Source organism: Parus major, chromosome 3 (assembly GCF_001522545.3).
Source record: "Parus major isolate Abel chromosome 3, Parus_major1.1, whole genome shotgun sequence".
Taxonomy (NCBI): Eukaryota; Metazoa; Chordata; class Aves; order Passeriformes; family Paridae; genus Parus; species Parus major.
The window spans coordinates 673817-687501 of record NC_031770.1 but is presented as its reverse complement, the minus strand read 5'-3'; the positions used below and the strand labels follow the sequence as shown (position 1 = coordinate 687501).

General features: G+C 53.1%; 1 protein-coding gene across 1 annotated transcript in view; it reads right to left on the bottom strand.

Moving 5' to 3' along the window:
* The window catches only part of KIZ (kizuna centrosomal protein), a 29519-nt gene that overhangs the window by 1398 nt on the left and 14436 nt on the right, over nucleotides 1–13685 (bottom strand). Inside the window, exons 10-14 of the mRNA XM_033513278.1 lie at nucleotides 13114–13129; nucleotides 12339–12721; nucleotides 11489–11633; nucleotides 7517–7613; nucleotides 1581–1624 (exon numbers count right to left, since the gene is read on the bottom strand). Coding sequence (XP_033369169.1) covers nucleotides 1581–1624; nucleotides 7517–7613; nucleotides 11489–11633; nucleotides 12339–12721; nucleotides 13114–13129 — 685 coding nt within the window. The remainder of the gene's footprint in view (nucleotides 1–1580; nucleotides 1625–7516; nucleotides 7614–11488; nucleotides 11634–12338; nucleotides 12722–13113; nucleotides 13130–13685) is intronic.

The window sequence follows — 13685 nt, the reverse complement described above, 5'->3', positions numbered from 1 at the left end:
TCCCGAGGGCTGGAGTTGGGAGCTGCAGCCCCAGGTGCCCGTGTCAGGCGCGGTGTCCGGCAGCGGAGCGGCTGTGCCCGACAGTGGTCTCATTCAGCGCTGCCACTCCATTGTGCCGCAAGGTAGCCGGGCAGAACGTTTCCACTCCAAGCAATTTACTTGACCAGCTGCTGCCTGAATCACAGCTTTGTCTCTTCTCTTCCCCTTTCTCCCCACTACTTGACCCTGCGCTGAAGTCACCAGCGGGCCATGACATCACCGAGTTGGCACAAGAACGGCAACGATGTCACAAGTGAAAAATCAGCGCTTTGAGAGAAGATCAGAGCCGGGCAGGCCTGATCTCGGTGGAGCACATGGCTTCAACCTCAGGCTCTGGGAATCAGCAAACCCTTTCACCGACAGCAGCGGGACCCCACGGCAGCTCAGAGGGCTGAGAGATTTCTGGAGATGTGAATTCTTTTGACCCACGGATAGGACAGGGCGGCAAGCGTAGCACATGAAGTCGGGGCCACGGTGGCTGACAGAGCCGTGCTCTCTGTTCCCACCAAACCCAGAGGCCCAGGGCTCGGCCAGCGGGAGGAGGAAGGCTGTCACGCTCACACAGACACCGTGGCTCGTGTTTGAGGCACTTTGGTGCCTCTGCCGGCACCAGCTCCACGAACACCTTATCTACAAACGCAGCAGCTGCACCTTTCATCCTCCATCCCCGGCCCCCTGGGCCGCGGGGCTGCGCTCTGCTGGGAACATCACAACATCCCATGCTGAACGGCTCCGAGACAGAAAAGGGGCCGGGGACGCCGGAGCCTTTCAAGTGCCACCAAAGCAGCCGTCCTCGATGGCAGCAGTAGCTCAGTTCGATGGCAGCAGTAGCTCAGTTCGATGGCAGCAGTAGCTCAGTTCAGCGGCAGCAGTAGCTCAGTTCAGCGGCACCAGTAGCTCAGTTCAGCGGCAGCAGTAGCTCAGTTCAGTGGCAGCAGTAGCTCAGTTCAGTGGCACCAGTAGCTCAGTTCAGCGGCACCAGTAGCTCAGTTCAGCGGCAGCAGTAGCTCAGTTCAGCGGCAGCAGTAGCTCAGTTCAGCGGCACAGCTCTGGAAGCGGGCTGTTCCGCACTGCCAGCGCCCGCAGCAGGGCTCCGGGCAGCCCTCGCAGCGGGAACGGGGGAACTGCAATGTGCCGGCAGCGAAAACACGCAGGGCCCAGACACCAGTTCAGAACAAAACCAGCCTGGCCACAGACAAAACCATCCAGCTGCAGCCACCCACGTCCCAGGGCACGGGGAACACCAAGGAAACCACGGGTTTCTCTTTCTCCTTCAGGTTCCCTCCAGCTGCTGTTCACTGGTGTTTGAATAAACCCTGCAAAGATCCCACCACCCGCCCCACAAACTCCTCCTCCTCCTCCTCTCCACCCTGGGTCTGTCCTCCTCAGCTCCCTGCTGGCTCCCCCAGGGGCCAGGGAAACTCCATGCTTCCCCTTCTCCGTACTTTATACAGCTCATAACGTTGTTCTGGGAGGGCTTCTACGGTATAAATCTAACTAGAAAGACTTTAATTTTCGGTAGCGTAACATTCGTCTCTTACCTTTGGATTTTATGGCAGTTACTCTTTCCTTCCGCAGTTCAGTCCTGTAAAACATTTCCAACAATCAGCACAAGGTCTCCAATTAAAAAAGCAACAACCCAGTCACTTCTGTAACTCTTTTTTTGGTTTTTTCAAATAACTGTTTAATCACAGACTTCTTCACCTAAAAGGTGGGGAATTTCACGTGCAGGAGGGACACTGGTCCAGCTGTTCCTGGAGTCATTCCCCGGTAGCAGCACTGATTTACACCAGCACTGAGCTGGGGTACAGAGGAGCAGACAAGACCAAATCCCCCCCAGTGCTGCTCCCTGCACTTCCTCCCTGTGCTCTCCTCCTGTCCCCAGCCCCAAGGCAAGGCACAGCCTCTGCTGCCTTTGATCTACCTTGATGTGTGTGCAGCCCGAGCCTCCTCTGCTAAATGGCTGCTCTTGTGTCTGGAGCATCACAGGCCCTTTTGAATCGCTCAAACAAGCTGGAATCATTTTGATCTTTTGTGTGCAGCTCCTGCATTGTGTTGGGGCTAGGGAATAATCACACGGGGGGCAAACACGGGGGAGAATTAACTGTTACAGCAGCAGTCCTGCAAGAAGCTCCAAAAATAAAGCTTCAGCTGATTTTAACAAGGAAGATCAAATAGGAGATATTTGGGGACATCACTGGGCCAACCAGTGAAATATAAGCCAGTGTCAAGGTGCAGTTTGAAGCTGTGGCCTCAGTCACAACAGTGACTCTCTGAAATGTCTGTGGTTTGCTGTGTTTAAAAACGTGGCAGCCCATACACAAGTGCTTAAAGTGGGGAGCTGCAAGTATTCCACAATTGTGGAGGCATTTGTGAAGGAGACCAAAAAAAAGCAGGGATGGCTCCTTGCTTGCGTTACCCTCGGTATTCAGTCAGGATTTGGGATTGCAGCTGGACAGCTACGTGTGAAGTTTCACACATTGCAGCTACCAGTGGTGCAGCCACTCTTCCTTTTAACCCAGAGAAAGCTCCCACATTTAAATCCCGTTTCCTCTCCAAAGGCTCCTGCTTTGTGGACAGAAATTCCCAGAGAATATTAAACACAGCCCAGGTTCCACCCAGCTGCCAATCCAAGGCAGGAATGCCACTGCCAATGGTGGTGCAACTCATTGTTACCTTATTCAGTAAAAAACTTTAAAACTGTTGGGCTTCAAAGGTGCCTCCAACATTCCTTTAGTGCGCCATCCCACTGCCTTTCCCTTTTATTCCAAGCAAAACTCCACACTGCCTCATGCTCTCATTTCTTCAAAGGCTTTCACTTGACAGGATACCCGGAGAGGATTTGAAGCCGGAGCCTCTGGGCTGCTCCTGCCGAACACCCCGATCTCCTGCTCCCTTTGGCCACATCTCCTGGTCCTCAGCCCTTCCCAGGAGGTGCCCCAAGCATCCCAGGCTCAGCCCACCAAAATGTGCTCAAGGGGCTGCTCTGTTTTCCCCGTGGTGTGGAGCAGGAGACCGCTGAGCTGCAGCTGCTGAGCTGTTCCTCCTGCAGATGCCAGCACAGGAACCGTTTCAAGTAGCTGAGGAGGAGATCGGGGGCAGCAGCCACCGCTTCCCCTCGGCCACATCCCGGGCTGCTGCTGGGTGGGGAGCGTGGGGCTCCTGGGATTTGCAGTTGGCTTCTCACAAAAGCCATCTGACAGCTGAGTCTGTCAGTTCTGTCCCACTTCCCTGCGTGGTTCAACCCCACAACAATCACCAGTGGGTCAGTGCTTTGGGTCCGGTGCTGAGGATCACAGCGGGGCTGAGGACTGCCCTCAGCTCCAGGGCTTGGTCCTCCAGATCCAGCTGAAGGATCCACAGAGAAAGGACCACCATGGCTGCAGGAACATCTGGAGACCTTCCCACCTTCCCACGATGAAAGGTGAAAGCTGGCAGGAGAGCAGGGATGTCTGTGCTCTTCCAAACCCCATCCATTCCCTGGGATTCATCTTCCTACACCATCTAACCCACCAGGTGTGGAATGGGGTTCACTCCCCAGAGAGCCTGGAGCCAAGCCCCAGAGAAGGGAGACAGGGGCGGGCTGGCAGCAAAGGCTCAGAGAGCTGTCAGCACAGGGAAATGCTGGGCAGGTATGGAAAATGGAGTGGGGACATGGGAAAAGCCAAAGGGGGACCTGCAGCTCCCCCAGGCCAAGCCTGGGCAGTGCTGCAGGGGCTGAATTTTGGGGTGAGCTGTGTGGAGCTGGGAGATGCGGCGGCACCGCGGTGGCGTGCGGCAGCTGCGCTCACCCGGCACACAATGGGCACAGACCTCCACCGAGACATCTTCGGGCTACAAATGGAGCCAGGCCGGTCCCAGAGCCCCCACTAATCCCCCATCGTGACCCTCTGATATCCATTTACACATTTGCTTCTTCCCTAAAATAATTCCAAAGTGAACCCAGGCTCTGACAAAGACAAAACCCAAACCGGTTTCACTTCAAAGAGCCTTTTAATCTCTCCGTTTCTCTGATGAAACGGGCTTTTTGTATTGAAGATGCTGCAAGAGTAAGGAATGAAAAAGCTCCAAGAAAATATTCTTTCCCCTATAAAGAAAATTAATATTAAGAGGAAAATGCCAGGACAAGAAGAGCCAAGTTAATCAAGGGGGCTTGCTGGAAAACAGCAGAAAACGTTTACTGTGGCCTGAGGGTCTTCTTGCTAAAGCACCTGTTGAACTTCTACATTTTAGTGCCAAGCAAAAAAGACACCCAGAAAAGTTGGAAAATCCTAAATGCCAAGGGATTTTCCCACCCTGGAAAACCGAGTACCTACAGTACATATTCTGCACAGTGTCACATAGGCAGAATAAGCTCAAAAGTCCATTCACCACGCCAGAGCTGGAGTAGTAACAGTGAATTTCAGTAATCACACTGCGAGTAGGACAAGCCTTATTTTGGGACACAAAGATTTCTATCGAGCTGCGTCTAAGACCGCTCTCTGTTTGGATTCACCACGCTGGAGAAAAGAACCCCCAGTGACACAAAGATGCATCACAGCGCTGCGAGGAAGCCGCGCAGGAGAGCGGGGGCAGTGCCAAAAAACCCACTGTTCCCTGTCTGCTGGGCCGGCAGATGTTGGTGCCTCTCCCCACGAACCTGGCGGGGCAGTGCCGCCCCAAATGCGCTGCTTCTGCCACAGCTGGGCGTGCAGGCCAAGGGAACAAAGCTGACACGAACAGCTGGAGCGGCACAGAATCCTCCTGGAATTCTCGGCCGGCTTCTCACGGAAGCCATCTGAGGACCGGGAGCGCATCGGGGGGGTAAAACCGCCGGGCCCTGCCTTGTTTCTGGGTGCGCCCCCCAGGAATCCGGAGCGACGCCGCGGCCTGTTCCCGGATTTCCACGGGAAACGCGTTGTGCGTGCCGGGCACTGCCAGCCCCAGAGCTCTGCGCTGTCTCCTCGGAGCACGGCGGAGATTTTGGCATCGGCTCGGGCAGGGGGAGCGGGGGACGCGCAGAGCCCGAGTGCCCCCCGATGGCCAAAGCCAGCGGGCCCGGGGACGATTAAGAGATGAATTGGACTCTGCCAACTTCTATTTGCATGTCACCACAGCTGTGTCGGGCAACAGGGCTGAAAGGCAGCCTTCAGAGACCCCCCCCGGAGTCCTTCCAGCGGATTAATTAAAGTTTAAAATACTTTACAGCGTGTTGGTGTCCTGACAAATCCAAAGCGGGCTTTGGTTCTCAGCTGATAACGCACCTTTAATCTCCAGATTATTTGGAAACGAGACGGCGCAAACGAGTCAAAGAGAAATAAAACGCCTGCATCCGAAATGGGGAATTCCCAGAAAGCGAGTGACCTCCACCGGCCGCATCCATCGCTACAGCCCCCCGGAATGCCACACACATCGCTGCCCACCCGCCTGCGCTCGCCGCCAGCCTCAGCCCTGACTTCTGATACCTCCCCCCAGCCAGCACCGTGTCGTTTAACGCCCGCCCGCCCGCCGCGGCACCCCGACACCCACCCAAAGGTGCGCCTCCCTGCACGGGAATGTTCCCCCGGGAAAGCCAAGGAGCCGGGGAAAAGCGCTTTTCCTGCTGGAGGTAGAGCGGGCGGCGTTTGCGGGAGAAGAGGAAGCTCTGGCATGCACCGCCAAACAAAAGGGAACAAGTGGTCTTTACTCGGAGAGCAGCTTCCTATTAAGACTCACTCCGTCGTACATTATGCCTTTCATCCCCACTCAACCACAAAATGATTTTGCTGTAGGAAATACAATGGCAGAAAAAGATTTACATTGAAAGAATCTTTAATAATAAACTGTTGCAGATCTGCCTACTTCCCCATGATTTATAATACAATAAACATCGGATTCTATTAAGTCTCATGCACTGAAGACACGCACTGAAAACCCGAGTATGAAAGCCCTCAATTCTTCCCTTCTCCAGGCCCATAATAGTGAAACGAGCATGGATAAATGTGCTAAGAGTATCTCTTTGCATCTTTTATAGCTTGTGTGTATCAATCTGTAAAGCTTATTAAGAAAGTCATTGCTATGCAAAGCAGCACCCAATCTCTTTCTCTTGCTTTTCAACAGCGCGCAGTGTTTAGCCAATAGGGCCGGGCCCCGGCCCCTCATTCCGCATTCATAACATGCAACATTTGCACAATGTGTATCTCAAAGGCTGCTGAATAGAAAGCCTTAATACTCATGTAAACAACTGCAAACCAATTACTTAATGAATCAGGCCCACACATAATGAGGTGCCAGACAAAGAGCTATAAATGCATTTTTGCGCCCGAGCCTCCGCTTTAAAGTAAAATCCCTCAGCTGTAGTTTGGGCTTAACTGGCACATGATAATTATTGTCTGGGGGACATCAGAGGAGCCTCGGTTTTTATTCCGGTCCGGCGGGGTCCGCGCCGAGGTCACTCATCAGCTCAGTGACAAAACGCGGCAAAGGAGAATTTATAAAGTGCCACGGCCGAGCTCGCAGGGATGTTTATTCTCAAGTAGTGGGTTTGAGACCACTTGTGAAAGCAATAAAGCCCGAGGAGTGGCTGCCGGGAGCAGAGCTGCCGCAAACGGCTCTGCCTCCTGCTCCTCGCCGCGCTCCGGCCAGCCCAGGCCGGCTCCCGAACCGCGCCGTGGCCGTCGGCCCTGCCCAAAACCAACCTTGCACAACTCACACCGTGAGCACCCTGGCTTTTCAAAGCAGCACCACCCCGTGCCCCTGCACAAAGCTGCTGAGCACCGAGACAGAGGCCTGCAATTACAGACCACAGGGAATTGTTTCAAGCCTGTTACAAATCGAAATTGGAGAAAAAGAAAAAAATAAGGGCAAAAAAAAATTGCACAGCACCTAACTGAACAGCAGAAGTGGCTGTGGCCACGACCGGCAGCGTTTAGCTGGGACAGGTTTTATTTTAAATAAAAAATTTTTAAATTACACATTTTATTCAGCTGCAGTGATCCTGTAAGTAACTCCTCAGGGCCCTGTCTTGCTCTTCCAGCTGTCCCAGGCTTCAGGGAAGAGCTAAAATGTACCATTTGAAAAACTCATCTACAGGAACACCCCTGCATCTCACAGCACAAGGCAGGATAACTTGGCTCACCATTCTCAAAGTTCCAGCAAATATGAAAAGAGAAAACAATTCAACCCAAGATGGTAAGAATTAATCCCCCACAGCAGCAGGGACGCCAGTCATCGATGCTGGGTTACAGCTCCTATTTAATGTGCTCAAATTATAGAAATTCTGTGCAATTGCAGAATCAGAACTGGCCTCACCCACAGCAGCCCAAAAATCCGTGGAGCAGGAGGATTAAAGGCAAGGAGGAGCTGATATCCTGAGCTATGAGTTCAGAAGCTGCAGTGCTCGATTACAGGAACAGCAACCTTAACCCCGGTCCAAGCACAAAAGTAAATCAGGGCAGCTTCAGCCCCTTTCTGCCAGGCTTTCTCCCTCATGGAACCGTTCCCAGTGCCACAGGCTCACCTGGAGAAGGGAGGAGCGCTTCCATCCAACCAGGAGCTGCTGTCTGAACGTCCCAGGCTGTCGCTTCCTTCGGGCCTGGCGTGGCCACCATCCCCACCTGTGCAGGAAAAACAGGGACTTCACAGGCTGCCACTTGTGTTAAGCAGAAAGGTTATTTCTGTTCTCCTTCCCCTTAAATGTAGATTATTTTGGAATGTTACAGTTCTGTCAGTATTACTTGATACCTCTGTGTTGTCAACCATTCTCTTGAATTAGACAAAAATTAATAAATTCTATAGAAATCGAATTAAATGCCTATCTTGAGATTTTTATGACTTAAACAGCCAAACACCCAACTATTCCAAAACCTTTTATCCCCACTTTCCGTTCTCCTCTTTCCCCCTGCTCTGTGGATCTCATTTCTATTCTGCAAAGATTGATTTTAAAAAAAAAAAGGAAGAGGCAAATGGATTCATTCACTGGAGTCAGACAATTGCTCATCTTTGTATTCATTTCCAAAGCAGACGATGCTCAAGCACAAACCCCACTTTAAAAGGCTGCCTCACATATATATATATATTTTTTTTTTTATGTATGTTTTTATCTACAGCTCTGAAACCATAACCAAGCCCTGCTGTCAGCAGTGGCCCAAGCCAGCACAGTTCAGTATTTCTGTCCACACTGGATTCTGCACTTCCTAACGGGCTGTGCACATTCCCAGTCCCTTCTGCACTCGGACTGCAGCGGCAAAAATCCTGCTCACTCACAGGTGCTTCCAGCAAACAGCTGCCAGAGCCTGCCCAGGAGGAGAGGGAAATCAAGAATGAGAGGGGAAAAAGAGGAAGGGGGTAAAAGAAAATAATTACCCCCCTTTCCCACGATGTATCCCAGCTCATGGCATTGCCTCTCCCAGAAGCAGCGCTCAGAGCTGCTGCTGCCTCTGCCTAAAGAAGGATGAAGAATCTCCACCCAGAATTCACAACTCCAGGAATCCTCCCTGCGAGGTCCTTCAGGAGCTCAGGTGCCCGACACGAGGTGCTGGATGGATCATCCACTCTGACCCAGGTGCAGTGTCCAGCCTGGCGCTGGCCCGAGGAGCCTCCTCCGTCCCAGACGCATCACACCGTATCAAACACAGCAAAATATCAAATATCAAAAACCATCAAACGCAGCTGAGTGAGACTCATCAAATGCCCTGATTGGTGCACTGGGAGCAGCACCTCGGCATCCTCCAGGAGGGCCTCACCAGAGGGACACGTGGCTGTGGGAAAAGCGGTGGCAGGATTGCTGGCTCGTTCCAGGTGGCCTGGATCCAGCTTGTGCTCCTTCATCTTCCCAAATAATACACAAAGAAAGGTTAATTTTGATTTTGTAATGGGGCTTTTCCTCCCTGCTCCTACAGGAGATTTTAGACCTGGAGAGCAGCTGGGGGTGACATCCCCCAGCTCTGTAAAGCAGAGCCCAAGGAGTGGAGCAGCTTCACCATTTTTATTCAAATCCTCTACGGCCTTAACGCCTGCTCAAATCAAAGACAAGTGAAGGGGAGAGAGAGAATCTGGTTTTGTTAAAGATTTAACAAACCTGCCCCTTCAATAAAATCAGCAATTTCCTACTCATAAACGAGACTCTTAAACAGTCATCCAGCAAAACAAGAAATAATGGGTTTTATCCTTCTTAATCTCGCATTATTCGCCTACCTCAGGAACGGCCGAACAATTTCTTTGAGGCGCCTTCCCCGATAAAAAGCGAAGCAGCCACGGAGGAGCTGAGGAGGAGCTGTGCTCTCCCTCTGTATCCTCACATAACCTGCTGCCACAGGGCCAGCACTGCACCATCCCTTTAAAGGATGAGAGGCGTTAAAGAACCAACGCAAATACTTCTGGAATATTCCCAGATACTCAAGGAAATCAGCATCTTGGTTCTCTTTTTTATGTAAAATGAGAAAAATTAACCAAAACTCCAGAAGCATTCCCAAAGTGCCATCCTAAAGACTGCATCCACGCAGCTCTCACGGTGAAGTCCATCAAACCCCAAAGCCCCAGAAGGCTCCTGGTGTTACAAACCAACACTTTAAAAATGCAGGAGCTACTGAAATAAAACCAAAACAGCCCAAATTTGTATCCTTTAAGCTCAGTAAAAGTCATACAACAAAACAGTCATGTACAGATGGCTGTCAAATTTCAATTCATCTAAACCCCTGAAAACAAGTTGTGTGAGCCCAAAAGCCAACACACAAGAGATGTGGGTTCTATTTTGGGCCCCTAATGACTGCAGAGCCCCGGGGCCACAGCAAATGGTGATGATAAAAGGGAGCAGAGCAGCTGCCTGGCACGGAGAGGAGGGCAGGGCAACGAGGAGCCTGCACAAGATCACGGGCTGAAGATGAATCGTGTCTGAAAGGAGCAGCTTGGCTTTCAAGTGAGGTGTGAGAAGCCTCACTCCTGGAGACAGAGGACCAGCAGAGACAGCTCCCTGGCAATGGGCTGGAACCGGAGTCGCTGGCTTTGGCTGAGGAGCCTCTTGGCATTTGTACAGGAGGCATCAGCACTTGCACCTCTGAGAGCCAGGAGAGGCCGGCAAGTGTCAGTGATGGCACGGCCTGGAGGGAGCCACTGCTCCCAGGGGGCACAGAGGGGGCTCCTGCCTGGCACAGACACAGGCACAGCTCCTGCCCAGCACAGGCACAGCTCCTGCCTGGCTGGGACCTGCCCCAGGCTGATCCAGCACTCCCCAGTCCATTTCTGACAGAGAGCCCAAGCAGCACCCTCTGGAGCTGGCTGCAGAATGACGGGCTCGTGCCCACGGAGGCTGACCCCTGTAAGTCGGCTGGCAGGCCTGGTGAGGATATTCCCAGGGCACAAACGTGGGACCATGGCACGGAATGGGAGCGGTGGCTGCTCCCCAGCCTCGTTTGTGCCCAGCTGGGCTCTGTGACACGGCCTCTGATCCGCCCCGGGGCCAGCGCCTGGGGTTGCTCCCCGGGAAGGCTGTGGCTGCACAGCCCAGGGCAATGAGTGCTGGGCCCGAGGTCAGCCCCTTCCACCCAGAACAGAATCTGTCCCACCACACTCTCCTGCCCGCTCTCATCTTCACCCCAGCCTGTGACTTGGGGATGTGAGCACGCTGTAATGAAACCATTTCAAAGCGGCAGCCAGCAGACCGCTCTGCTTGCTTTTAAGCCCTACTCCCTTTAATTTCCCACTTTTGTTATCTCTTGTTTATTGATCTAAACTATCCATTACCGCTCTTAAAAGCGGTGCCCACTGGGAACCTGCCACCCTGGCTCTCTGTAGCTTCCTCACACAAGGACGAGCCAGCCAAATGTCCTGAGGAACTGAAGACCCGCTGGATTTGGGAAACAAACAACCCGGCGTGTGCCAGACCTGCTGCAGGAAATTACCTTAAATCAAAGTCTGCTCGTCAGAGTGGTGTGCATTTCAGTGCCTGGAGCAGCCTGTCTGCATTTGCCGTGCAAAGAGCACAAGCAGCCTAATTGTCTGTGAGGGAAGGGGTGCTCCAGGAGCACAGCAAGCGAGATCCACCACTGCAGCATTCCCTCCTTGTCTGCAGGAACGAGCTGGGCTCTCCCTGACACCGACACTTCCTGAGCTGGGAAATGGCCCCACGTGAACCCTTTCATTTTGGCAATTCCTTCTGAGGTCTGGCTTTGTCACAAGAGGCAGCAATTGCATCCCCCAGTTCCTAAATGGGAGATGTTTATTAAAGGTGCCCACAGAACCCCCTGATCTGTTCTTTAGCAGCCACAGGGCTTGGCCTTTCCTCTCCTGCAGAAAAACCCACCACCTCAGGCATCACTCGGTTTGGGAAGTAGCCAGAATCACAAGCAGTACTGAGATATTTAGGAAAAGCCCCCAAATCCATCACAAACGTACACTGATCTACCAGTGCACAGAGCCCTGAGGGATTGGACAGAACTCCCCTGTGTCCAGAGCAGGAACCTGGAGTGGCAGGCAGAGCTGGAACACCCCTTACCTGGTTGTCTCCGTGCCAGTTCCCCCTGCTTTCCTTCCCCGCCGTTGGTGGGGATCGCTGGCAGGCCGAGAGAGGATTCCTCACTCTGGACAGGGGACCCATCCCCACGCTCTGCTGGAAGGGCCTCTCTCAGCACCGGCACAACCTGAGCATTCAAAACACAAACAGCCACAGCTCCATTATCCTCCAGCCTTCTCCAACCCACACACTCAGGCTAATGGACACTCCCAGGGTAATCTGCTTCCAGGGTGTTGCTGTTGGATGTTCCATGACCTGACTTCTAGGCTGTTCCTCTGGGGCTGGTTTTGGGACAGAAATACGGACTTGAGTCTGTCAAATCTACTCCTTCTCCTGCCCTAACTCTCACAGATTGGCAAATCAAGTGTTTAACAGCACAGCGAGAGGCTGAGGCACTCGCAGCCTACGGAATGCCATTTCTGTAGGTTTATTTAAACAGTTGGCTACAGCCTTTCACATTAACTTAGAAAAACCACCAGTGTGCCACCGTTTATGAAATGCTCTGTGTGTTCAGCACCACACCTCACTCTGCTTCACAAAAAGTCAAAATGCACCATTCACAATAAAAAGTCACAGAGAGAGACGCAGAAGCCTCGTGGTGGTTTGCACCAGAGCAAAGGGGTGAGCTTGACTGACTGCCATGAAGGGTGGGGACCTTACCAAGCCCCTTTTCCTGTGGGATGAAGCACTGGACACATCTCCCCGACACCCCAGGGCTGGTTAAGCACAGCCTGCCCCGTGTCCTTGCCCTGAAAGCCACACCCAGGGCACAGCTGCAGCGGGGCAGAGGAAGCTCTGGTGGCCCCGCTTTACCCACGGTGTCAGTGCCCACCTGGCCATCCTGCTCCTCCTCTCCCGATGCCAGCAGCTGCTCAAACATCTCCGCCACCGCCTCCGGGAGCCGAACCTGGTGCTGCTTCAGGAACGAGCCATGGTGGCTCAGGAGAGCCCGCAGCGCCTCCGTGTCCCTGAGGAACAAACCAGCACCCTCAGTGGGACACCCACCCACACACACTGGGAAAAGCCACCACCCACCTGGGCCTTCATTCCCACTCTGGCTCTTAAAAATGTTCCAAGTGGAAAATGTAGGAAACCGCTTTTGAGTTCTGCAAGGTGGGCAGGGGTGACCATCACCACCATCATCATCACCACAATCACCATCACCATTACCACCACCATCACCACCACCACCATGATGCCTGCCCTGTCCTGGGGCTCAGGATCCAAAGGCCCAGCCCTGGTCTCAGCACAGTGGCCTCGCTCATTCCCTGGGGCACAGCCAGGCACCCACTGCCCCAGGCTTGTCTTTTCCCCAGAAAGAATAAAAAGGGAAAAGACAAATAAAAAACCACCAAGGTGTCTTTCAATGTAGAAAATCTCAATCCTGCAACCCTTTTGTTTGCCGAAGCTGTTTGTTTTTCCTGTTGCTCCAGTGAAGTTTCAGAGGAGTGAATTCCAATTAACTCCAGGAGTGTTTGTCCCTAAGAAACCATTCAGGAGACACAAGGAGCTGTGGGTGCCCGCAGGCGTATCAGCCTCGCAGGAGAGGCAGGCACTGCAGAGAGACCCTTCTGCAGCGCTCACAAGTGCCCCGATCCTGCCAGCACTTGAGCGCTGCGGAGCCTGCGACGGGGAGGGAGGTCTAGACAGGAGCTAAGCAAGACAGAATGGAAATTGTTTTCATTCCTGGGTTAAAGAGACCTGAAGAAAAAAAAAAAAAAGTAATTCTCACTTGTCCTTGTGGCTTATGCACGGGAAAAAAAAAAAAGCCCATTTTGAATAACTGCACTGTGTTGTTTTTAAAGGCCACATGCATCTTCTGTCTCACACGGAATAATTTCCTTCTCAAAATTACATTTCCCGTCCTCACTTGCAGATCCTGGGATGGGAATGAGAGGTGTCTGTAGCTCCTGCAGTTCCCTGCCTGCCAGACAGTGGGAGACCCTGTGGGCTGGATGTGCTGGAGCCGGGGGCTGCCCTGTGCAGCAGGAGCGGGAGGGAACGCTCCCGCTGCCACGAGGCTCCGACAGCTCCTCACTCCGGAGGGGCAGCAGGGACCCAGCCAGAGACAGGGCTGTGCCTCAGCCCCAGCGGGTTCTGTGTCCCCGTACCTGCTGTGCTCCTCCTGCCCCAGCGGGTTCTGTGTCCCCGTACCTGCTGTGCTCCTCCTGCCCCAGCG